We start from the raw sequence: 26,640 nt of genomic DNA on the forward strand, positions 1-26,640 counted from the left end.
TCCTCATAAACAAGGTCACACTTAGAGGAAACTAAGTGTCTTGTGTATCACCGGTGTCATTATCCTCATAAACAAGGTCACACTTAGAGGAAACTAAATGTCTTGTGTATCACTGGTGCCATTATCCTCATAAACAAGGTCACACATGAGGAGACTAAGTGTCTTGTGTATCACCGGTGTCATTATCCTCATAAACAAGGTCACACATGAGGAGACCAAGTGTCTTGTGTATCACCGGTGTCATTATCCTCATTAACAAGGTCACACTTATAGGAGACTAAGTGTCTTGTGTATCACCGGTGTCATTATCCTCATAAACAAGGTCACACTTAGAGGAGACATAGTGTCTTGTGTATCACCAGTGTCATTATCCTCATAAACAAGGTCACACTTAGAGGAGACTTAGTGTCTTGTGTATCACGTGTGTCATTATCCTCATAAACAAGGTCACACTTACATAGTGTCTTGTGTATCACCGGTGTCATTATCCTCATAAACAAGGTCACACTTAGAGGAGACATAGTGTCTTGTGTATCACGGGTGTCATTATCCGAATAAACAAGGTCACACTTAGAGGAGACATAGTGTCTTGTGTATCACGGTTGTCATTATCCTCATAAACAAGGTCACACTTAGAGGAGACTTAGTGTCTTGAGTATCACCGGTGTCATTATCCTCATAAACAAGGTCACACTTAGAGGAGACTTAGTGTCTTGTGTATCACCGGTGTCATTATCCTCATAAACAAGGTCACACTTAGAGGAGACATAGTGTCTTGTGTATCACCAGTGTCATTATCCTCATAAACAAGGTCACACTTAGAGGAGACATAGTGTCTTGTGTATCACCGGTGTCATTATCCTCATAAACAAGGTCACACATGAGGAGACTAAGTGTCTTGTGTATCGCGGGTGTCATTATCCTCATAAACAAGGTCACACTTAGAGGAGACATAGTGTCTTGTGTATCACCAGTGTCATTATCCTCATAAACAAGGTCACACATCAGGAGACTAAGTGTCTTGTGTATCACAGGTGTTATTATCCTCATAAACAAGGTCACACATGAGGAGACTAAGTGTCTTGTGTATCACCGGTGTCATTATCCTCATTAACAAGGTCACACTTAGAGGAGACTAAGTGTCTTGTGTATCGCCAGTGTCATTATCCTCATAAACAAGGTCACACTTAGAGGAGACATAGTGTCTTGTGTATCACCAGTGTCATTATCCTCATAAACAAGGTCACACTTAGAGGAGACTTAGTGTCTTGTGTATCACGTGTGTCATTATCCTCATAAACAAGGTCACACTTAGAGGAGACATAGTGTCTTGTGTATCGCGGGTGTCATTATCCTCATAAACAAGGTCACACTTAGAGGAGACATAGTGTCTTGTGTATCACCGGTGTCATTATCCTCATAAACAAGGTCACACTTAGAGGAGACTTAGTGTCTTGTGTATCACCGGTGTCATTATCCTCATAAACAAGGTCACACTTAGAGGAGACATAGTGTCTTGTGTATCACCAGTGTCATTATCCTCATAAACAAGGTCACACTTAGAGGAGACTTAGTGTCTTGTGTATCACGTGTGTCATTATCCTCATTAACAAGGTCACACTTACATAGTGTCTTGTGTATCACCGGTGTCATTATCCTCATAAACAAGGTCACACTTAGAGGAGACATAGTGTCATGTGTATCACTGGTGTCATTATCCTAATAAACAAGGTCACACTTAGAGGAGACATAGTGTCTTGTGTATCACCAGTTTCATTATCCTTATAAACAAGGTCACACATGAGGAGACTAAGTGTCTTGTGTATCACGGGTGTCATTATCCTCATAAACAAGGTGGCACTTAGAGGAGACATAGTGTCTTGTGTATCACGTGTGTCATTATCCTCATAAACAAGGTCACACTTAGAGGAGACATAGTGTCTTGTGTATCACCGGTGTCATTATCCTCATAAACAAGGACACACTTTGAGGAGACTAAGTGTCTTGTGTATCTCCGGTGTCATTATCCTCATAAACAAGGTCACACATGGGGAGACTAAGTGTCTTGTGTATCACGTGTGTCATTATCCTCATAAACAAGGTCACACTTAGAGGAGACATAGTGTCTTGTGTTTCACCGGTGTCATTATCCTCATAAACAAGGACACACTTTGAGGAGACTAAGTGTCTTGTGTATCTCCGGTGTCATTATCCTCATAAACAAGGTCACACATGGGGAGACTAAGTGTCTTGTGTATCACTGGTGTCATTATCCTCATAAACAAGGTCACACTTAGAGGAAACTAAGTGTCTTGTGTATCACGGGTGTCATTATCCTCATAAACAAGGTCGCACTTAGAGGAGACATAGTGTCTTGTGTATCACCGGTGTCATTATCCTCATAAACAAGGTCACACATGAGGGGACTAAGTGTCTTGTGTATCACCGGTGTCATTATCCTCATAAACAAGGTCACACTTAGAGGCGAAAAGTCAAATTTGGCCCAAAACAGCTTGTCTGTGACATTTTGAGACAAAAAGAGGAATATGGGGACATTGGTGTTGTCATTGTCTTGTTCTCCTGATTTTGTTGTCAAATTCATCTGAAATCATTACCATTTGTGATGTCATGAATTAAAAATATGGAAACCATTTGTTTATATTCTTTATAATACTTCTGAACTCATTTATTGACTCCAAAGACCAAAATATAATACCTTCCAAAAGGTTACTAGTTTAAAGTCATATCATATTATAATTGATAAGGAAAGTGACTGGGCATGTTTAAACACATGTAAACGGAGTTATTTTGAGGATTTTATTCAGATCTCATGTATAGGATTCCATTTGTTAGTGTAAAGTTGAACATATATTGTATTTGTACATATAGTGAAAGAGGCAGAACTTCTTGAACAGTTGAAAGATGTACAATCAAGATACAAGGAGGAGGAAACGAGGAACCAAGAATATTTTCAGGTATATAACTATATATTGGAATTATTCTTTAATATCTTTAACAAGAGCTTATGCAGTACAGTTTGGTTTACCTTATGTTGGTTGTCAAGATTGGTGTGGTGACCTGTTGCATTAAACAAAACTCGTTCACATAGTTTCATATTTAAAAAAATTAACAAGTGTTTCATAATTGAAACTATTTTGATTGATGATCATCCATAAACACTGCCATTGATGAGATGATCATCCATAAACAAAGCTATCTTTCTAATAAGTGTCTCAATCATGTGTATTATTTCAATAGAATACAGAATTTCTCTTATGACTATGTGAAATTGTTAAAAATGTCAATTGTTTATGTAAAATTAGACTTTATTGACAACATCATGTCATTCTGCCTTGGGAAAAGCTTTGGCTTCAATATTTGATAGCTGAATAAGACTTTGTAGCGCAGAGAACGCGGAGATCAGTTCTTTTGTATAAAGTAATTGGTAACATATTTTTTTAAATGTTGAAAAGTTTCTGAATTAATCAAAATTCAATGACGATGTATCTACGAAGTGTCAGAGCATCTTTAAGTAATGATTTTAATGTAACTTTGTAGAAGATTATCTCAAACAACAATGTTTCAAATTTAAAGTTGATATTTTGAGAGTACAATGTTTAAGTTGTAAACACATAGTCAGGAAATAGATAAATTCATGTATAAAAAAATAAAATCAAGTTCCATAACTCTGACCTGCAATTCAGCAGCATTTATACCTTTTTGTACTTTTGATTTGGCAAATTTGGTCTAGGTAAAGGCACAACTTCTCCAAATATCTGTTTCTACAGGTAATAAATTAAACTTCACACATGTGTCCAGTGAAACATTTCAATATCCCTGTTTCTGTCACAGGTATTCAATTGAAATTTATGCACTTGTGTTTTTGCACATTGTGTGAAGTAACTTACCAAGGCCCACAACTCTTACCCGCAATCTATCATAATTATGCCTCTATTAATGGTAACCTGATCTGAAAATGCTCTAGATGATGCTCTATTGTTATCACTCTATGTCTTTCATCATGCTATGTGCAGTTTGTGTTGTCAATTTTTAGCTTGGTTCCACTCTAGAGACCAAATTGTTCACCCAATTCCATGGAAATTGTTGGAATGTTTATCTGGACATTATCAAGACTGAGTTTTCATCTGGGTAACATGCATCCAAGAACGAGGTCACCAGTTCAAATGTTGGAAAAACTTTTGTTCCACTTTAGAGGCCACATTTATAACTCAATCTTGATGAATGTTTATCTTGCCATTTAATAGCCTTAGCTTGAATCAAGGCTATTGTTAAACTGTTTCACGTGTGATTGACTATATGAAAACCATGTTTGAATCTGGGTCAAATAGGATTAAAAACTAGATCAACTGGTCAACTCTTCAAGAATGGTGTTCATGAACTCAGGTGAGCGCTTAAGGGCAGTCATGGCCCTCTTGTTGTAGTTGAAATTCAGGTTAACATTTGTAAGCAACAACTCGTTACTTCTATGTCTATTTTAGAAATTTTATTGATGGTCACTTATGAAAGGCCATAACTCAGACCTGCAATTTAGCACTTTGTATGTAAAAAAAACTCATTTTAATGTTTGTGTTTTGTAATTGATAACTAAAGCTTGCAATCGCCAATCTTTATGATACTTTGGATATAATAGCCTGCATGGAGACCCTGCAGTTTCAGTCAGTTTGGTCAAGGCACTTTTGATAAAATAGATAAAGAGTTTCTTTAACTAACTTTAGTAAGGATGGCAAGTTTTTTATAAACTTTTGTGTGTAGGTAGTTTACATGCTGATTCATTCGGGCACCAGCCCATATCAAGGTCACTTTTTCTTAAAAGTAGAAAAACTTATTTCTTTTAGTGACATTAGTTTGGATTGGCTTTGAATTTTGTGGTGTAATTTTGTTTTTACATGCAGATTTAGCTTGGGATTGCATTTTGGGCCGGTCGGATCAAGATCAATATTTCTGAAGAAAAGGAAAAATGTTTTATTATAAACCCTTTACTTAGCTCTGCGGTTTTGTGTTTTTATTTTTCTTCACAGTATTATTAGGTGACTTACAGAAAATTACACTATCAAAGCGAAATATTAGTGGAGCACATCGAGACAGCTCTTGTTGTTATTACAGGATTAAATTTTAGATATATATTAATTGTTTCTTTATTAAAAGGATTTTATATAGTTTGGATGCACTTTCGAGATTTTTGTATGAAATCTCCCTTAAACCAAATTAATACAAAAATAAATATTATTTATTTGAATTTATTTTTTGAAGCCACATTACATAATCAAAGCAAAGAAGCAGACTAATATGAATTCTTTTCTTATTAAAATAAGGCATTTCGGATTACTTATCCCTGTAATTAATTAAATGCAGATTATTAATTGCGTGAAAGTGTAATTACTTTTAATATATCATATACATGCCTTGCAAACTACTGAATGAATGATCAGGCAACGGGTAATAAACTTAATGGAGTATTTGATTAGAAGTTTAAGTAAATAGCTTTTATTCTCAAAAACATCCTAAGGGTACATTTTATTATTGCTTGAAAGTGGGCATTTAGGGTGAATAAGTATAGTTGAGATGATAAGTTTATGTGGATTGTTATTGCCATGTAAGGCCACTGCCTATGTTTCATTCAATGGGCAAAACGTGCTGCGTTAAATCTTTCATCTAATGCACCAGTGGACTGTTTAAAAGATTTGAAGTTGTTTCTCTGTTTTCTATAATTATTTACTGAAAGATTTGACGTAATTTTAGGACTTTCTTGTTGGATTATTGCGTATTCTTATTATCTCAACAGGTATTTTACATTTATTTTGTTTATAATTCTGTTAATGTTTTTGTATTGCTGATCTCCTATTTAATCAGATTAACATTCTTCAGTAAGCTTGTTCAGTTAGTCGATCAGTCAATTAGTTGGTCTGACACGCTGCTCATGTGTAATTTGTGTCACTAACTGCTCTCTTCGTTTTCTTCCTATCAACAGGAAACTTAATCCATATGTTATTTATACTATGCAAAAATGCAAGTCTCAATTTTCATGTAGGTAGAATATTCTTTGCAGAGTTGTGTGCCCTTGATCATGTGTATACCCTCATAAATGAACATGTGTACTTAATGTTGTGAACTCACCTCTCATGAATCAACATGTCAATATAAATATATGTTATTTATACTATGTAGAAATGCGGAAATTTATTTTGTTTTTTGTTGCAATATTAACTAGTCTCTCTATTTTCTGCTTATAATAGTAAAACATTAAAGCTTTGTTATTTATACTAAGTGCACTTTACTATTTTCTAGTATGTCACAATATTATTTGAAAAGTTTTCGACTGGAACTTTTGGATACCTAAAATCATGTTCATGTGTTGCAGATCGACCTGTCCTTCAGTTTGTGCATATCAAAATGAAGTTTTATAGATATATTGTGTATGCTATGTATAAGTGCAAGAAATTATTTTTGTGTATGGCACAATATTCTTTCAGAGTAATGTGCCCTTAACTTCTTGGTTCTGATATCTTTGGGAATTAATCGAAACAATATGATTTCATAACAAAATGTATACATCAATTTACAAGTTCTTATTTTACAAAAATAATTGATTATGGATTTTCATAAGTTTCCATTTGCCATATGCAAATTAGAAACCGTTTATATATCAAACCATTTGGTTGACATGTAGTAACTTCCTAGCAAAATGTCTGCTATTGTTTTACTTTCAAACCCCTGTTATTTCAAAGTCACAAGGACAGAGAAAAAACTTGGAAATAACAATTATTCAATTAAACATTTCCCTTTAATAAGAATGATAGCCATGCATGTAATATTACAAATTTGTTATTGACCCCTAAACAAAATGCGAGTGGACAATTTAAATTGCCATAAACACAACATATTGTTGTAACCCAATTGCTTGAACTAACCGAGACTGACAAGAAAATTTTTCTTTACTAACATAGGTCTGCAATACATTTGCACCTCCAGTTGAAGAGTATTCATACTGCCTAAACTCCGTACTTATTATCCCCCGCCATAGGCGGTGGGATATTGTTTTGGCGTTATCCGTCCGTCCGTCTTTCTGTCCGTCCGTCCAGCACTTTTGTGTCCGGAGCCATATCTTGGAAGTGCTTTGGCTGATTTCATTGAAACTTGGTATGAGTATATATATGGATAAGAGAATGATGCATGCCAAATAGCATTGTACAAAATTGGATAATAACGAAGTTATGGCCCTTTGTATCTTGAAAAAATGCTTTTTTGTGTGTCTGCAGCAATATCTTGGAAGTGCTTTGACGGATTTCATTGAAACTTGATATGAATAATATATATATGGATAAGAGGATGATGCTTGTTAGCGTTGTCCATCCGTCCAGAAAACTTTTGCGTCCAGAAGTATAATGGCGGGGGATATCAATTCAACAAATTTGCTTGTTTGTTTTACTTTCTGCGTTTGAATTTATATGAGCCAAATATATTTTAAATAATTTTATTAGCTCTGCTGTTTTCGGAGAAAACCCGAGGTATTGTCATAGCCAGCTCGTCATACGCCATCCGGCGTCTGCCGTCCGCGTTGTGCTAAAACTTTAACATTAGGCTCTAAAATCAAAGTGCTTCCACATTACAATTTTGAAACTTCTTATGTAGATGCACCTTGATGAGTTCTACATGCCACACCCATTTTTGAGTCACAAGGTCAAGGTCACTTCTGACAAGCGTTCATTTTTAGCTCATCTATTTAAAAAAAAAAATTATGAGCTATTGTCATCACCTTGGCGTCGGCGTCCGGTTAAGTTTTGCGTTTAGGTCCACTTTTCTCATAAAGTATCAATGCTATTGCATTCAAACTTGGTACACTTACTTACTATCATGAGGGGACTGGGCAGGCAAAGTTAGATAACTCTGGCGTGCATTTTGCCAGAATTATGTGCCCTTTTTATACTTAGAAAATTGTAAATTTTGGTTAAGTTTTGTGTTTAGGTCCATTTTATTCCTGAAGTATCAAAGCTTTTGCTTTCATACTTGATACACTAACTAACTATCATAAGGGGACTGTGCAGGCAAAGTTATGTAACTCTGACTGGCATTTCGACAGAATTATGTGCTCTTTTTATACTTAGAAAATTGAAAATTTGGTTATGTTTTGTGTTTAGGTCCACTTTATTCCTGAAGTATCAAAGCTATTGCTTTCATACTTGCAACACTTACTAACTATCATAAGGGGACTGTGCAGGCAAAGTAATGTTACTCTGACTGGCATTTTGACGGAACTATGGGCCCTTTATACTTAGAAAATTGAAAATTTGGTTAAGTTTTGTGTTTTGGTCCACTTTACCCCTAAAGTATCATAGATATTGCTTTCATACTTGGAACACTCGCAAACTATCATAAGGGGACAGTAAAGGACAAGTTGCATACCTCTGGTTGTCATTTTTACAGACTTATGGCCCTTTTTTGACTTAGTATCTTTGAATATCTGGTTAAATTTTGTGTTTAGATCCACTTTACTTCTAAAGTATCAAGGCTATTGCTTTCAGACTTCAAATACTTTCATGCTATCATGAGGGTACTGTACCTGGCAAGTTGAATTTTACCTTGACCTTTGAATGACCTTGACTCTCAAGGTCAAATTATTAAATTTTGCTAAAATTGCTATAACTTCTTTATTTATGATTAGATTTGATTGATACCTTGACAAAACAACACTTACCTGACATACCGCAATAGACTCCACCCAAACCATCCCCCCTTCCCCCCCCCCTCCCCCCCTCCCCCCAAAGAAGTGTTGTTTTTTTTTTGTTTTTTTTTTAAAGATCATCTAATAAATGACCACCACACCCTCACACTGTACCCCCCCCCCCCAACCCCCCAACCCCTCAACCCCCAAAAATGTTTTTTTTTTTAAACATGTTTTTTTTTTCTTTTTTGGAAGATAATGTAATAAATGACCACACCCCCACACTATACACCCTCTCCACTCCACCCCTCCCTCCTTTGTGATTGAAATTGATATAGGTCCCTTCACCTTTAAAAAGAAAATTAGATGAGCGGTCTGCACCCGCAAGGCAGTGCTCTTGTTTCAAAACTGCACCCACAGCCGAGCGTTGGCACCTGCTATGCGGTGCTTGGTGATCTTGTTAAACAATATTTTAAAACAGTTACACATACAATCAAACAAATGTCATATAGAAAATTATTTAAGCATGTTTTTATGTAACACATTTACGGGTACATGTAATAAAGAGCACTAAAAAAACAAGCAACATATACACATTGCTTAAATATGAAACAGGACTTCATGTATTTATTCATTTATTTTTTTGAAGAATTACATTATGTCAGTCTGTGTTGTGATGAGGAGATGTCATTAAGAAACAAAGCTTTCTTTTCAATCAAGTTGAGTTTGAACATTTAGAGGGTCTTTGCAGTCCTTGTTGATATTTACAGATTACATTAATAGCTCCTGTGGCTGACTTTGCGAACATCTTAGGTGGAGGATTTGGTGCTGTGTCTTCTTCATCTGATGATGCACAGTGCAGTATTTCCTACGCTTGTTTCCAGATCTTGCAGAATGTTGTTGTATGCTATTATTTGTCTTAAGTTGCTTGAAGATTGTTGTAGAAGCAGATCTTGTCCTCCATGGTTGTAGTAGAGGCGAAAATTGCTGCTAGTGTTGCTAGTGTAATATTATTATCGGGATCGTCTGGCAGTGCCTCGGGTTTTCCTCGCCGTCATCGTCGATGGTGGCTACATCCACCAGTTCCAAGTCAACACTGGAAAGAGAAAAAACCAGGAGAAGGGCTTATCACACAGAGTGGTGACAGACCTGAGCGGCCATCTGTACCATACAAACAGAGTTTTTATGGACAATAACTATATGAGTCCAGCCCTTTGCAATGATCTTCACATGCGATGTGTGTATTCCTGTGGCACAGTTCGCAAAAAAAGGAAATGCTTACCAACTGCACATTTTGCTGGGCAAACACCAACTCCTGGTAGCACAGAAAGATGAACTGTGGTGTTGTATTTGGCAGGACACAAACTTTTACAGTCCTAATGACATGGGAACTTTCAACTGACGGTTGGGTAACACAACGCAACAACCTGGGGAAGTTCCCAAAATGCTTGCCGATTATTAGAAGTTCATGAAGAGTGTCTGACCAGATGATTGGATATCATATCATAAATCATCGGTCAAGGATGTGGTGGCGACGTGAGTGGCCAAACATCAAGGACTTCGTGGAAGACTTACGGTTTGATAAACGATTACTGTGCTAAAAATGATGCGTCAATCCTGGACACAGCCAGACTGGCTCATGTTCACACAATGGAGCGGTTGTTTAAAAAAGAGAAGGTTTGTTTCAAATGTACCGTGGAGAACATGTCGGTACTTTACAGTTTGGTTGTGTTGAATGAAATGTGCCGGTTCATCACCAGTGCTTTCCAGCACACATAAGCAGGGCTATCAAGTTGGTTTTGTTACATTGCAACTTGTAAAACAAACAGTTGACAAATTTAGAATATCAGTAATAATGTAAATAAATAACTACATTGTATTTTCAATGTTAAATGTTGTGTTTGATTGTTTTGTGTAATGAACACTGTTTTCAAAATTGTATTTTCAGTAAAAATGTTGTGTATGATAGTTGTGTGTAATGAACACTGTTTCATTTTTTATATTTCAATGTAAGTTTCTGTGTGAAATTAGTCTGGATATCTGTGAACCGCCAGTTTTGGTACATACCTGAAAATATAAAAGAAAGCAATTTTAGTAAATGTTGGAATATTTCTTATGTAATGTTAACTAGTTGCAGTTATTTTTCATTGTATTTTTTTTCATAAATTTTTCTACAGTTAAATTAAAAAGCAGTATAATTATTTCTTGTCTTTATTTTTTTTCTTGGAAAAAACTGAATTTTTATCTTTTTATTTATTTTATGTTCTTATTTTATAGTAATATTTTTATTTAGCATAAGATTTTAGATAAATTCAATTCCTTTCATAAAATGTATTGCTTGCTGTTGGTTGCATGAATAAGAAACATAAAATAAATAATTCAGTAACATACTGTGTTGGTATTTTTCACTGTCAATGACACCAAATTTTTTTGGCAATTTGTGCATGTTTCCCATCGCATGAACAGTGAAATAATCATAACTTTGGTATTTGTTGGAATATTTTAATAATTTTTTCACTGTTATAAAGTGTATACAATTTAGTAAATTTGTTTGTGCTATCTGCACATTTTGAAATTTGTTTCATATTGATTTATTTAGTTGAAAATGTTTCCACTATTGTTTATTTATACTTTTAGATTTATTTGCAAGGTTTACAGACTAATATTTTGTTAAATTTTGAACATAATTTAATAAATAAATATATTGCTCGAGTCAGAATTGTGTCTCCTTTCTAAAAATGTATACGTGTATAGACTTAAATGCCATAATAAAAGTGCTACTGATCTTTATCATACTCAACCCTCAAATGTCTCACATGGCTTATCAGTTATTGATCAATCAGGTCTTAGATCTTTTGGTTATCTTATCTGGAAGGGGGGCAGAATGAAAAGGGATAAGGAAGCAATATCTTAAATGTTTCAACTTTTATGTCCCCCACCACTATAGTGAGGGACATATTGTTTTTGCCCTGTCTGTTGGTCTGTCTGTTTGCACCAACTTTAACATTTTGCAATAACTTTTGCTATATTTAAGATAGCAACTTCATATTTGGCATGCATGTGTATCTCATGGAGCTGCACATTTTGAGTGGTAAAAAGCCGGTCAAGGTTATCCTTCAAGGTCAAAGGTCAAAAAAACTAAATCAAAGAGGCGCAGAAGGGGACATAGTATTTCTGACAAATATATTTCTTGTTTGTTATGTATCATTTCAGGCAAGAGTTAGCAAAGCTGTGAAGTTGTATTTATTTCAAAGTAGAAAAAGAAGAGTAAATCACAATAAAACTATTGTGGATTGATTTAGTGCTTTTACTTCGATATAATTATAATTTTCAGACAACTAAATTTTGGTTCTAAATTTTCGGACACTACGAATTTTTAAATAATTTTTGGTTCTAAATTTTCTTAAAAAAAAAATAAATATTTCAAAGTGTCCAAAAACTACAGTAGATTCAATAAATCTATGCGATGCTTTTTGTCTGTGCATGTGATTTTTATTTAGTTGTTATTTGTCATCTTCTAGGACTGTTCTAGTTTTAAAATATTTCCAGAAATTTAAGCAGCCATTTAAAGATTTTAATAGCTGTTGGCTTTTTATGTTCCCCACTATAGTAGTGGGGGACATATTGTTTTTGCCCTGTCTGTCTGTCTGTTGGTCTGTCTGTTGGTCTGTTGGCCTGTTTGCGCCAACTTTAACATTTTGCAATAACTTTTGCTATGTTGAAGATAGCAACTTCATATTTGGCATGCATGTGTATCTCATGAAGCTGCACATTTTGAGTGGTGAAAGGTCAAGGTCAAGGTCATCCTTCAAGGTCAGAGGTCAAATATATGTGGCCAAAATCGCTCATTTTATGAAGACTTTTGCAATATTGAAGATAGCAACTTGATATTTGGCATGCATGTGTATCTCATGGAGCTGCACATTTTGAGTGGTGAAATGTCAAGGTCAAGGTCATCCTTCAAGGTCAGAGGTCAAATATATGTGGCCCAAATCGCTTATTTTATGAATACTTTTGCAATATTGAAGATAGCAACTTGATATTTGGCATGCATGTGTATCTCATGGAGCTGCACATTTTGAGTGGTGAAAGGTCAAGGTCAAGGTCATCCTTCACAAGGTCAAGGTCATCCTACAATGTCAAACATCATATAGGGGGACATTGTGTTTCACAAACACATCTTGTTTTGACTATGTAATGCTAAAATAGCTTTACTTGCAATTGTTATTGTGTGTTGTTCAGAAAATTGGAGAGGAGCATGCAGGTGACTTGCTGCAGGGTCAGCTGAGGGACCTCTGGAGACTGGTACACCACCCAGAGGAGGATCACTCCTCACAGGTACATCACACTGTGTACCGCATAGTAACCACAGAACACTACACTGTACATCACATAGTAACCACAGTACTACACACTGTACATCACATACTTACCATAGTACACCACGCAGAACACCACATAGTAACCACAGTACATCACACAGAACACCACATAAGACAACACACAGTTTACAACATAGTAACCACAGTACACAACACTGTACACCACACAAGACAACACATAGTAACCACAGAACACCCCATAGTAACCACAGTACACCACACTGTATACCACATAGTAACCACAGTACACCACATAGTTATACCCCACAAAGAAGTTTAGGGGGGTATATAGGAGTGAACTTGTCTGTCGGTCGGTCTGTCTGTCAGTCCGTATTAAGTGTCCGCTCTCGAATTCAAGTAGTTTTCATCCGATCTTCACCAAACTTGGTTAGAAGTTGTATCTACATGATGTCTAGGCCAAGTTCGAACATGGGCCTTGCCGGGTCAAAAACTAGGTCACGGGGTCACTTGGTGCATTTTAAACATTCAGCATGTTGTCCGCTCTCTAATTCAAGTAGTTTTCATCCGATTTTCACCAAACTTGGTCAGAAGTTGTATCTAGATGATCTTAAGGCCAAGTTCGAACATGGGCCTTGCCGGGTCAAAAACTAGGTCACGGGGTCACTTAGTTCGTTTTTTAACATTCAGCATGGTGTCCTCTATCTTATTCAAGTAGTTTTCATCCGATCTTCACCAAACTTGGTAAGAAGTTTTATCTAGATGATCTGAAGGCCAAGTTCGAACATGGGCCATGCCAAATCAAAAACTAGGTCACAGGGTCACTTAGTACGTTTTACACATTGAGCATGGTGTCCGCTCTCTATTTCAAGTAGTTTAAATCCGATCTTCACCACACTTGGTCAGAAGTTGTAATTAGATGATGTGTAGGTCAAGTTCGAACATGGGCCATGCCGGGTCAAAAACTAGGTCACGGGGTCACTTAGTGTGTTTTTAACCTCACCATGTTGTCTGATCTCTAATTCAAGTAGTTTTTATTCCATCTTCACCAAAATTGGTCAGAAGTTGTATCTTGATAATGTCTAGGGCAAGTTTGAATATGGGTCATGCTGAGTCAAAAACAAGGTCACGGGGTCACTTAGTGCGTTTTAAACATCACAGTGTTGTCAGCTCTCTAATTCAAGTAGTTTTCATCCAATCCTCACCAAACTTGGTCACAAGTTTTATCTAAATGATCTCTAGGACAACTTTGAACATGGGCCATTCCGGGCCTAAAACTAGGTCACTGGGTCACTTAGTGCGTTTTTTAACATTCAGCATTGTGTCCACTCCCTTATTCAAGTAGTTTACATCCGATCTTCACCAAACTTGGTCAGAAGTTTTATGGAGATGATCTTAAGGCAAAGTTAGAACATGGGCCTTTCTGGGTCAAAAACTAGGTCAAGGGGTCACTTAGTGCGTTTTAAAAATTGAGCATGGTGTCTACTGTTTTTTGTTAAGACGACATGCAAAATATAATGTGTCAATGTGGCATGTGGGGGTATTCGTCACGTCTGTGACAAAGCTCTAGTTACCACAGTTCACCACACAGTGCACAACATTGTAACCACATTACACCACATGCTACAACACATAGTAACCACAGTACACCACATTAGACAACACACAGTACACCACATAGTAACCACTTTACACAACATTGTACACCACATAGTAACCACAGAACACAACACTGAACACCACAGTACACAACATGGTACATCATATTTCACCACACCGTATACCATGTGGTAACAAGATGGTGGAAAACAGTACCCCACATGGTACATCACACTGAAACAAATGACACCACACGATACCACAGAGAAAACCATGTTTTCCAGCACTACACCTCATGATAAACTGTACTGTACTCAACACTGTTACCACAGTACATCACCTGGTTCATCACACTATACCACTCTATACATCACTCAACAAAGACAAGAACACGGTACACCACATGGAAGCCCACAGTTTAAGCCCAAGTAATCTACATATGACACCACAAAGAACATCACACTAAATCACATGGTACAACACACTGTCAGCAACAATAAACCACAATGTACACCCACTTCACCTAATGGTACACATCACTGTTCACTCACTACACTACACTGTACACTCACTTTACTGCACTGTATACTAACTACACCACACTGCATGCTCACTACTGTACACTCACTTCACCGCACTCAATACACCACACTGTACACTTACTACACTACACTGTACACTTACTACACTACAGTGTACACTCACTACACCACACTGTACACTCACTACACCACACTGTACACTCACTACACCACACTGTATGCTCACTACACCACACTGTACACTCACTACACCACACTGTACACTCACTACACCACACTGTACACTCACTACACCACACTGTACACTCACTACACCACACTGTACACTTACTACAACACACTGTACACTCACTACACCACACTGTATGCTCACTACACCACACTGTACACTCACTACACCACACTGTACACTCACTACACCACACTGTACACTTACTACACCACACTGTATGCTCACTACACCACACTTTACACTCACGACACTGTACACTCACTACACCACACTGTACACTCACTACACCACACTGTACACTCACTACACTGTACACTCACTACACTACACTGTACACTCAATACTACAGTGTACACTCACTACACCACACTGTACACTTACTGCACCACACTGTACACTCACTATTTCACACTGTATACCAACTACACCACACTCACACTGTACACTCACTACACCACACTGTACACTCACTACACCAAATTTTACACTCACTACACCACACTGTGCACTCACAACACTACACTTTACACTCACTACACCACACTGTACACTTACTGCACCACACTGTACACTCACTATTCCACACTGTACACTCACTACACCACACTGTACACTCACTACACCACACTGTACACTCACTACACCACACTGTACACTCACTACACCACACTGTACACACTTTACACCACACTGTTTACTAACTACACCACACTGCACACTTACTTCACCACACTGTGCACTCACTACACCACACTGTACACTCACTACACCACACTTTACACTTACTACACCACACTGTACACTCTTTACACCCCACTGTACACTCTTTACACCACACTGTACACTCGCTACACCACACTGTACACTCACTACACCAAACTGTGCACTTACTACACAACACTGTTCACTCACTACACCACACTGTACACTCACTACACCACATTGTACACTCACTACACCACACTGTACACTCACAACACTACACTGTACACTCACTACACCACACTGTACACTTACTGCACCACACTGTACACTCAATATTCCACACTGTAAACTCACTTCATCAACTGTGCACTTACTACAACACACTGTACACTCACTACACCACACTTTACACTCACTACACCCACAACACTACACTGTTTACTCACTACACCACACTGTACACTCACTACACCACACTGTACACTTACTACACCACACGGTGCACTCACTACACCATACTATACACTCACTACACCACACTGTACACTCACTACACCACACTGTACACTTACTACACCACACTGTACACTTACTACACCACACTGTACACTCACTACAACACACTGTACACTCACTACACCACACTGTACACTCACTACACCACACTGTACACTACTCCACAATTTACTCTCACTACACCACAATGTACACTTACTACACCACACTGTTCACTCTTTACACCACACTGTACTCTCACTACACCACACTGTACACTCACTACACCACATTGTACACTCACTACACCACACTGTACACTCACAACACTACACTTTACACTCGCTACACCACACTGTACACTTACTGCACCACACTGTACACTCACTACACCACACTGTACACTTACTGCACCACACAGTTCACTCACTACACCATACTGTACACTCACTATTCCACACTGTACACTCACTTCATCAACTGTGCACTTACTACACCACACTGTACACTCACTACACCACACTGTACACTCACTACACCACACTACACCCACAACACTACACTGTTTACTCACTACACCACACTGTACACTCACTACACCACACTGTACACTTACTACACCACACTGTGCACTCACTACACCATACTGTACACTCACTACACCACACTGTACACTCACTACACCACACTGTACACTTACTACACCACACTGTACACTTACTACACCACACTGTACACTCACTACACCACACTGTACACTCACTACACCACACTGTTCACTCTACTCCACAATTTACTCTCACTACACCACAATGTACACTTACTACACCACACTGTACACTCTTTACACCACACTGTACTCTCACTACACCACACTGTACACTCACTACACCAACTGGTAAGCCACACATGTGCAATGCTATAATGCCAATTGGCTGCTATCTTTGATAACAATTTCCCTTCAATTAGTTTAACTCATTCTTAAATTGTGTCATTTAAATGAAAGTGTGCAACCTTATTTTTATACAGAAGTTTTGCTTGACATGATGTTTTCTTTGATCAGTTTCAATACAACCAACTGGCAGTCATTTTGGATTTGTTGAATTTTGTGTAGTGGTAAACTTCTGTTAACATGTAAAATATGGGCATAATTGTGTTCTCCACTCAAATTCAAGATTATTGATTTAATTCAAAATTATTGACTGGTCACCATCTTTGATAAAAATTTGTCCTTTTAACTCCTTCAGTTTGCATGAAATGTACATGAAATTTCTCACACTTTATGCTATAAGATCCATCTTTATATTCCACATAATAAACTGAAATAATGATATCAGCATTTTTTTCAAAGTATAATTGTTCTGTCATTGCGCTTAGCCTTTACTGTTGTGTTTGCAGCTGGCAATATCCGTGCAGTGTGATTGTCTGTCAACCTCCTATGGGTTTTTTTCAGAGCAGCAACACATCATTGCCAGTGTCAACAGATGCTCTGAAGCATCAAATATTCTTTGAAATCTCCGCACTGAGAGAGAAATTGATCACAAGAGATGCTGCCTGGCAATCATTGGTAGGAGGAGTTGAATGATTGTTTCTATTTTGTTTAAAGTCTGCTGTACAGTATAGGCCATTGGCTAATAGGGTGTTGGCTCCAATAGGTCTTTCCTCATCAGGGTGGAAATAATGGAATATTTTTTATCAGGCAACCGCATGTAAAACAAATATCTTGCAGGTTGCCTGCACAGCTTCTGTTGTTTATTTTGTTAGTTATTTGAGGAATATATATCTCCAAAAAGCCCTATTTTAGAATTAAAATGCTCTTTTATGATCTTTAACCTTAAATATAACCTTGCTCTTAGGAATGGCTCTCTTGTGTTTTGGGCACCATATCGTTGAATAAAGTTTAACAGTTTTGCCAAGTTTGAAATCCTTCAATGCCTATAAAAGTAAAGCTCTGACAATCTTTAAATTTCTATATGTAAAACATTTTAAATTGAAAAACGGAAAATAAAATAATGAACAGCTGTCGTACAGGGTATTTGGAAAAGTAGGCTTAGTTCTCTAAATATCATAAAAACATAGTCTGAAACCTTCCCCCTGGGAGGAGGAGCAGGGTCCATTGGCAGCTTATCAGCTAAGGTGTGAACTGCTAACAATATTGAACCAGGGCACATATTCACCAACATACTCTTAGACTCAAGATTAAAGAACAGACTAAAAACAGAGAAACAATTGTAATGCACCTGGTTTGATGGCATAAAGCACTTGCACTGTCCGTCTGTCCATCCAGCATTCAGTTTTTAACCAGGTTTTCCGAAGGAAAAAACTGGTTATTAGATTGGCGAATGCGGGCGGGCTGGCTGGCTGGCTGGCTGGCGGGCTGGCTGGCGGGCTGGCGGAATAAGCTTGTCCGGGCCATAACTATGTCGTTCATTGTCAGATTTTAAAATCATTTGGCACATTTGTTCACCATCATTGGACGGTGTGTCGCGCGAAATAATTACGTCGATATCTCCAAGGTCAAGGTCACACTTTGAGTTCAAAGGTAAAAAATGGCCATAAATGAGCTTGTCCGAGCCATAACTATGTCGTTCATCGTCAGATTTTAAAATCATTTGGCACATTTGTTCACCATCATTGGACGGTGTGTCGCGCGAAATAATTACGTCGATATCTCCAAGGTCAAGGTCACACTTTGAGTTCAAAGGTCAAAAATGGCCATAAATGAGCTTGTCCTGGCCATAACTATGTCATTCATTGTGAGATTTTAAAATCATTTGGCACATTTGTTCACCATCATGGGACGGTGTGTCCCACGAAAGAATCACGTCAATATCTCCAATGTCAAGGTCGCCACGACTAAAAATAGATTTAAAAAAAAAAAAACTTACAAAGGGGGTTAATTTTTTTTGGTCATTTCAAAAGTTCAGTTTGAGTTTTCTCCCTTTATCAGATTTTTTTTTCACAATGAAAACCTGGTTTTGTTACAATTTGTCCCTTGTCTGAAGTTTTTTTAGTCCCCTACCGGTTTCACCGGAGGGGACTTATGGTTTGTGCTCCGTCTGTCAGTCAGTCTGTCCGTCACACTTTTCTGGATCCTGCGATAACTTTAAAAGTTCTTAATATTTTTTCATGAAACTTGGAACATGGATAGATGACAATATGGACATTATGCACGTTATTTCATTTTGTTCCTACGTCTAAAATTCTGGTTGCTATGGCAACAAATAGACTAGAAATACTGCTGAAAATGGTGGTTTCTGGATCCTGCGATAACTTTAAAAGTTCTTAATATTTTTTCACGAAACTTGGAACATGGATAGATGGCAATATGGACATTATGCACGTCATTTTATTGTTACTACGTCAAAAATTATGGTTGCTATGGCAACAAATATATATTTTTTTAAATCTGAAAATGTTGGAATTTCTGACAATGGTGGAGCCGGTAGGGGATATTGCTTGACAATAGTCTTGTTAGGAATTGCTTTCAGATATTTAGCTTTTTTTTGGTATAAGAGTTTACCTATGTGACCTCCAGATATGTGTGAACTTTGTACAAATCCATTAATTTTTGGCAAAGTTATTGGCCTTGGACTTTGTTTATAATAAGCATTTTACTGAGACTTTTATCTTAACGATTCAGATATTGAGCTGATTTTTATTCTCCTGGAAGGTTGGCATTTAGCAGTCGCACTACTTGTCCATCTGGCATTCCATTTTTCGGAGTTTTTGTAAGCAACACTTTCAAATGTTGAGCTGATTTTTGGTATGTGAGTCTACCTACATGACCTAAAGATGATTTTTAGCTCGGCGTTTTCGGAGAAAACCAGAGGTATTGTCATAGTCAGCTCGTCGTCCGCCGTCTGACGTCCCCCGTCTGACGTCCGCCGTCAGCGTCGTGCTAAAACCTTAAAATTGGCTCTAAAATCAAAGTGCTTCCACCTACAACTTTGAAACTTCATATGAAGATGCACCTTAGTGAGTTCTACACGCCACACCCATTTTGGGGTCTCTAGGTCAAAGGTCAAGGTCACTGACCTCTAAAAATAAATAAAAAAATAATAAATTCTGACAAGCTTTCATTTATTCAAAACTTCACCTGTAGCCGAGCGTGGCACCTGTTATATGGTGCTCTTGTTGGTCAAGTTATGGGCCTTGGACAATTTTCCCTTAAATAGCTGCTGTGCGGCTTCAAAGAGCAGTAGAGGACATTGTGTTTTTGCTTATTCCATAAGTAAATTGTTCTAAATGTAGTACAGTGCAGTTAGAGGTATCAAAGTTTGTGTCATACTGGATTGTATTATACTATAAGAACAAAACACTTTGGAGAATATTCTATATCTTTATACTTAAGTTTTATAATCGGTTGGTGAGTTCGGGCGCTTGCATGTGTGCTCCCTTCTGTTTATGAGATTCTGTCCAGTTTGTCTTACTTTATTTATTTGTCATGATATTTTTGACATAAGGGAATTATGTTTTTCCTTCCTCTGTCTGTCTGTTCCTTAAAACCTTATGATAAAAGTTGTAAAAAGTTACACTAATAACATGCAATGGTTAGTTATTCAAAATGTTTTAAGTTAAATTTAAACTACTTTAGTTAATTGCTATTTGGTCTGGGACATGCATATGACTTTTAAATAGATGGATTACTTGGCCTTTATATTTTGTAACAACCATAATTGTTGTTTGCCACTATAATTGTTTGTTTTTTTAGAGCCATCAGTTGTGGAGGACTGCCAGAAAGGGGAGATCATCCAGCTCTACTCTGGTTGGTAAGTCTGCAGTGTTATGCTGCTTGGTCAAATATAGCCTCTAGTTTGCAGGGGACATATTCACATAGGATCATTATACTAAAGCTTAATATTATATAAGTCCAATGTCTCATCTGTTTGTCTGTCTTTTAAATTTGTATGTTCACACCATACTTTTATACCAGGATTTTCATGAAACTTGGCTCATCATTTATGTTCAGGTCATTGAGACGATGTGCAGATGGCATGCTACAGTTCCTAGGCAGTGATCTCATTTGTAATCATTTGTGTGTATTTGTTATGTACAAATGTGTCTTGTCTAGTACATGTCTGGTGTCTCTCCTTTTGGCAATTTTTTCCTTGCCATGAAAAGGACCAAATGTTTAAATGGTGTATCTCTCCTGCTGCTGCAACTGAAGTTTCACTTTGTGTTCATGTGGATATGTGTCACTCTGACTCAAGGTCAAGGTCATTGATATGTTGTGCAGACGGCATGAGTCATTCTAGTCTGCTCAAGAACCAGCTCACTTTCAGATCATACAATTGACCCTCTATTGTTGTATCCACCCCAAATTCACTATGCTTTTTTGAATGATTTTCATTAAATTTGGGTCAGATGCAAAGGTGATTGACATGCAGATTTCATCAGCCTTCTTGCCAGCTCTGCATCTAAGTCACTGTTAAAGAATGAATTTTGGCCTTCCATTTTCAATACTTATACCATTGACGGAGTTTCATGAGACTTGTCCCCAACATTGGCTCATTGAGACCATGTGCATTGGCATATGACAAGTCATGCACACTCATAGTATTGCATGAAATTTTTGAGACATTCCATTTCCCCAAAAATTGTAATTTCTTTTCTCCATTATCTGTCATGTTGGAATAATGATGAATGAGACGTTTGCATAGCAACCTAAAATTGTATATGTCCTACTACATTTGCAAACCAATAGTAAAGTTGATGTCATTCAATGACAACTCAAGATGTTGTGTAAGCACTCATGTAGAATTCATGTAAATCTGTTTGTTTCCAGTTAACAATATTGTTATGATTGCTAAACTCTTACGATATTTTTAACATAGATGTTTTTAATAATTTAATGTAAATGCAATTAGGGGGAACTATTTATACAATCTTCACAAATCGATTTAATCTAGACCTTTAAACAGACATGAGCAAAGAGAGTTTTTGTGATCACTTCAAGTCCAGCCTTGTGCGTTATCAATACTTATCTTGTTACCCCTCTACAGGTCACATTTTTGCTCCATATTGATGAAACTTGGTCAGAATGTTGATCCTGACATTTCAAGGCTAAATTGAGTCTAGATCACGTGTTACCACTCAAGAACCAACATACATGAAATAATTTATGAAACTTGATTAGTCGAATCTTTATCTTGACCATATGCAGGCCTAGTTTGAATCTGGGTCATTGGTGTCAAAAAACCATGTCACCAGGTAAAATCTTTAAAGAAAAATATTGTAACCACTCTACAACCAAATTTAAGACTTAATTTTAATGAAACTTGGTCATAATATTTATCTAGACAACATCTTGGCTAGGTTAGAGTCTGGGTCATTTACGTCCACATTTATTGATGATACTTTTATGTCCACAAGTTATGATGATACCTTCGTCAAAAGGTCCACCTTTTTACCATAAGTTGGCCAAGTCTGGGTCATGTTGATGATACCTTCTTCAAAAGGTCCACCTTTTTTCCATAAGTTGGCCAAGTCTGGGTCATGTTTGTCCAAAAACTAGGTTTGTTTTGTTTTTACTCAACAAGCTACAATTATGACTCACTTTTGATGAAACTTTGTCAGAATATCTAAGCCAAGTTAAAGTTTGTGTCATGTGCATTAAATCTGAGTCAAACTTAGAAGGCAAATTTATGAATTTAATATTGGAACATAATCACAATGTTTATCTTGACAATATTTAGGCCAAATTAAACATTGGTCAAGAGTGTCCAAAAACAAGGTCATCCAAACAAAAATGAGAAATATTGTGTTATCACTCAAGGGCCAATTTTGAATCTGGGAAATTTGTGTCCTAAAACTAGGTCAATAGGTCAGATCTTAGTATTTTTTTTAGGAAACTTGGTAAGAATTTTTATTTTGACAATATCTAGATCAACTTTGAATCTGGGCCACATGTCTTGAAAAATTCGGTCATAAGGTAAATTCCTAGAAAACTCATATTGCAACTCTAGAGCCACATATTTATGACTCAATCTTCAAAAGATTGTTATGATGTTTATCTAAAAAAATCAAGAACATATTTGAATCTTTGTCAATTTGGGTCAAAAACAAAGTAAGCTCGTCAAATATTATAAATTGATTGACCTTAAACTAAGATGAGCGTTCCAGGGCCATCATGACTTAATTGTGACAAGTTGGAACAATGTTTCATGTGCAAGTAATTTAACATAGATGAAAGTCATAACATTTAGTATTGGGAACTTATGCCCCCTAAGTCTGTTTTGCTAAGTCTACACATGATTTACGGGGGCATCCATGTCTGTGATGCACCAAGTTGAAATGCTGATGGTTGTACTGTCAACATATTGTTCTTTGTATGTGTTCAAAAGCAACATAAATGTTCACAGTATGTATGTGATATTTGTTTGATTCATAATGGCACATTATATGCCTCTCATTATGTCCTCAATCTTTTTTCAGATGCCCTAAATATTGATCATGTAAGAATTACCCGTAAACCCCCTTTTACCACAAAACCTGACAGGACACACCAGCTTCACAAATCATTGCCATTGTGTAGAAAATCTGATCCTGTGAGCTCTGGTTGCTCAGAAAGTCATCAATATGAATGGTGCTATGAGGATATAGATGAAGGGGACATTACAACTGAAGACATGTACTGCAGAAGGTTTGATGTTCCACGTAGGTTTAAAGGTGATGGGAACGGCGACAACAATAATTCAGTTAACAAAATCGATAAAAGGCCATTTGAAGGTGCAAGTGGAAGAACAGATGTGAGTAGTGCTGATATAAAAGAACCAGAGCAACTTAGAAAAAGTGAAACTAACCAATTGGACTCACCTCAGACAGTTTTGAGGAGACAAAGTTATAGCAATGCTGTATTGAATAAGGAACATAATGAAATTGACCAGGATGAAGATCAGTCATCTAAATGTAGCAAAAATGACAAATCCCTGATACCTGTCGACTCAACTTCAGATGCAAGCAGTGCTGATACAACAAAAACTGTAGACTTCTGTTCATTACCTCATCGAGGCCGCAGTGGCAGCTTTAAAGCAGCCATTGAACAAGGACCAGTAACCTCTATTGGTTTGAACAATGCTTGCTCAGTGTTAGGAGACTCTCAAATGACTCCAGATTTTGAGAGCAATGATTCTTTGTCAATATCCTCTGCACCAAAATACTCCAGTACCCCATTACCATCTTTCTTGAAATCTTATCCTTGTGTTGAAAAAACTGTCAAAGAACTTAAACCAGAGAATGTGGAATGTTCAATAGACACGAATGTTCTTGCAACAGATTTGTTCAAGATCGGCAGTATCAGTCTAAGCAGGTATGTAAAGCTAACATGTTTGATACATGTGTGATTGATACAGGCCATTCAGAGTTGGCTTTTGCATACATTACTTAGAAGAGATTGTTCAATTCTCAAAGATCCATAAGTGGTTGAAGTTTAAGTAGGCTTACCAGGAAGGTAATGGTCAGGTTGCTGCACAATTACTCTTTTTGTTCTTATTGTATACTCTTGTGCTTACATGCATATAGCAAAGCTGCAGTGCTTATTTTTTGTAAAAAATTCTACAGTACCTATGTTATAATATAGAACACCACTGTTAAGCAGTTTATCTCTATTTTAGTTTTATGAGATTAATCATTAACAGTTATTACAACCTTGCTATGTAAACAGTGATTAAGCAATTTGGTTAACCTGTAATAAATGGAAAGAAATATTTCCCCAATGTAGTTGACACATAGAGTTGATGTGCTGAACCAGTTTTACTCCTGCTAATATAACTTGTGACTTTCAGTTTTATGAGACTAATGATTAACAGTTATTACAACCTTGCTATGTAAACAGTGAGTAAGCAATTTGGTTAACCTGAAATAAATGGAAGGAAAATATATATATTTCCCCAATGTAGTTGACATAGATGTGATGTGCTGAACCAGTTTTACTCCTGCTAATATAACGTATGACTGTATAAACTGTTGGCTAGCTCAGTGACTCAGGGCTGTTGCTCTGTATTTCTTGAAGGCTTTCCCAAGGCACCAGCAACAATCTGTCAGTTCTGCCAGAAGAAGATGGTTCCAGTAACAGACCCATGCCATCTCAAGACATAAGGTATTGTAAACACTGAAGAATGCACACTCTGGTACACACACTGATGAATGTAAGCAATTGTCTAGTCAAATGTGGGTCTCATCCATGAACATATTTCTAGGTAGCTGTTTAACCCAGGTTTTGACATTTGTTGACTTTGTGTATATCCAATGAAATGTTGAGAAAATTTCCCCCAAGTAGGCCATGCAATTAATGACTTCAATTTTCACAGGTGTTAAAAATACTTTAACTAGCAACAATAATTATCTTTAAAAGAGGTACTCCGTGTATAATATCCTGACGTTGAAATAAAGGTATAAAACTGACGTTTTTAAGTTATTAAATTAAAAACAAAGGTTTGAGTATTGTTGTCTTCTTTTTTCACTTAATAGTCGCATATACACCGCATTAATGTTTTTTATGAAGTGCACATATATAAAACCATTTATTAGTGTTCGTAGATACTAATTTTAGTACGTAAGATCACATCATATGGGTCCTCACATTGATTATTATGAAAATATTTCTTCATCATTGAAACATATGGTACATTGATATTTGATTAAAACTCAGTTTTCTTTCCACACATTCAAATGCACTGTAACATCCGTGTCATATGAAAATTGGTCTTATGGCATATGCGCTTGCGTAGTCTTTTCGGTGGCTGCACTTTCCCCTATAAATAGCACACAAGGTTTGGTGGTATCTTCACATAAGCCTATTCAGTATGCATATTCTGACAAGTCTGTGAGGATGCGTAGGCTGGTCTCGAGCTACACTTGCAGCATAGTGCATATGACCCATTTTTGCATGGCGTGGGTCTTTTAAAATCTAAAAATATTAAGGTTGTTATGTCTCACAATACAAGACAAAAGGCATGCACCGATGTTTTCATTAATTTATTTCCTTAAAATGTGTGTTATTTTATGTCTTGAAAGCAGTACTGTTTTATCAACACAAGGCTAGTA

At 37.0% G+C, this 26,640-nt stretch overlaps 1 protein-coding gene across 1 annotated transcript in view; it reads left to right on the forward strand.

Annotated features, from left to right (window-relative positions):
* The window catches only part of LOC127878479 (uncharacterized), a 349,860-nt gene that overhangs the window by 172,531 nt on the left and 150,689 nt on the right, over positions 1-26,640 (forward strand). The window contains exons 16-21 of the mRNA XM_052425005.1: positions 2,890-2,975; positions 12,923-13,018; positions 18,047-18,160; positions 21,308-21,365; positions 24,031-24,904; positions 25,607-25,693. Coding sequence (XP_052280965.1) covers positions 2,890-2,975; positions 12,923-13,018; positions 18,047-18,160; positions 21,308-21,365; positions 24,031-24,904; positions 25,607-25,693 — 1,315 coding nt within the window. The remainder of the gene's footprint in view (positions 1-2,889; positions 2,976-12,922; positions 13,019-18,046; positions 18,161-21,307; positions 21,366-24,030; positions 24,905-25,606; positions 25,694-26,640) is intronic.

The sequence above is a fragment of the Dreissena polymorpha genome, chromosome 4, assembly GCF_020536995.1.
Source record: "Dreissena polymorpha isolate Duluth1 chromosome 4, UMN_Dpol_1.0, whole genome shotgun sequence".
Lineage (NCBI taxonomy): Eukaryota > Metazoa > Mollusca > Bivalvia > Myida > Dreissenidae > Dreissena > Dreissena polymorpha.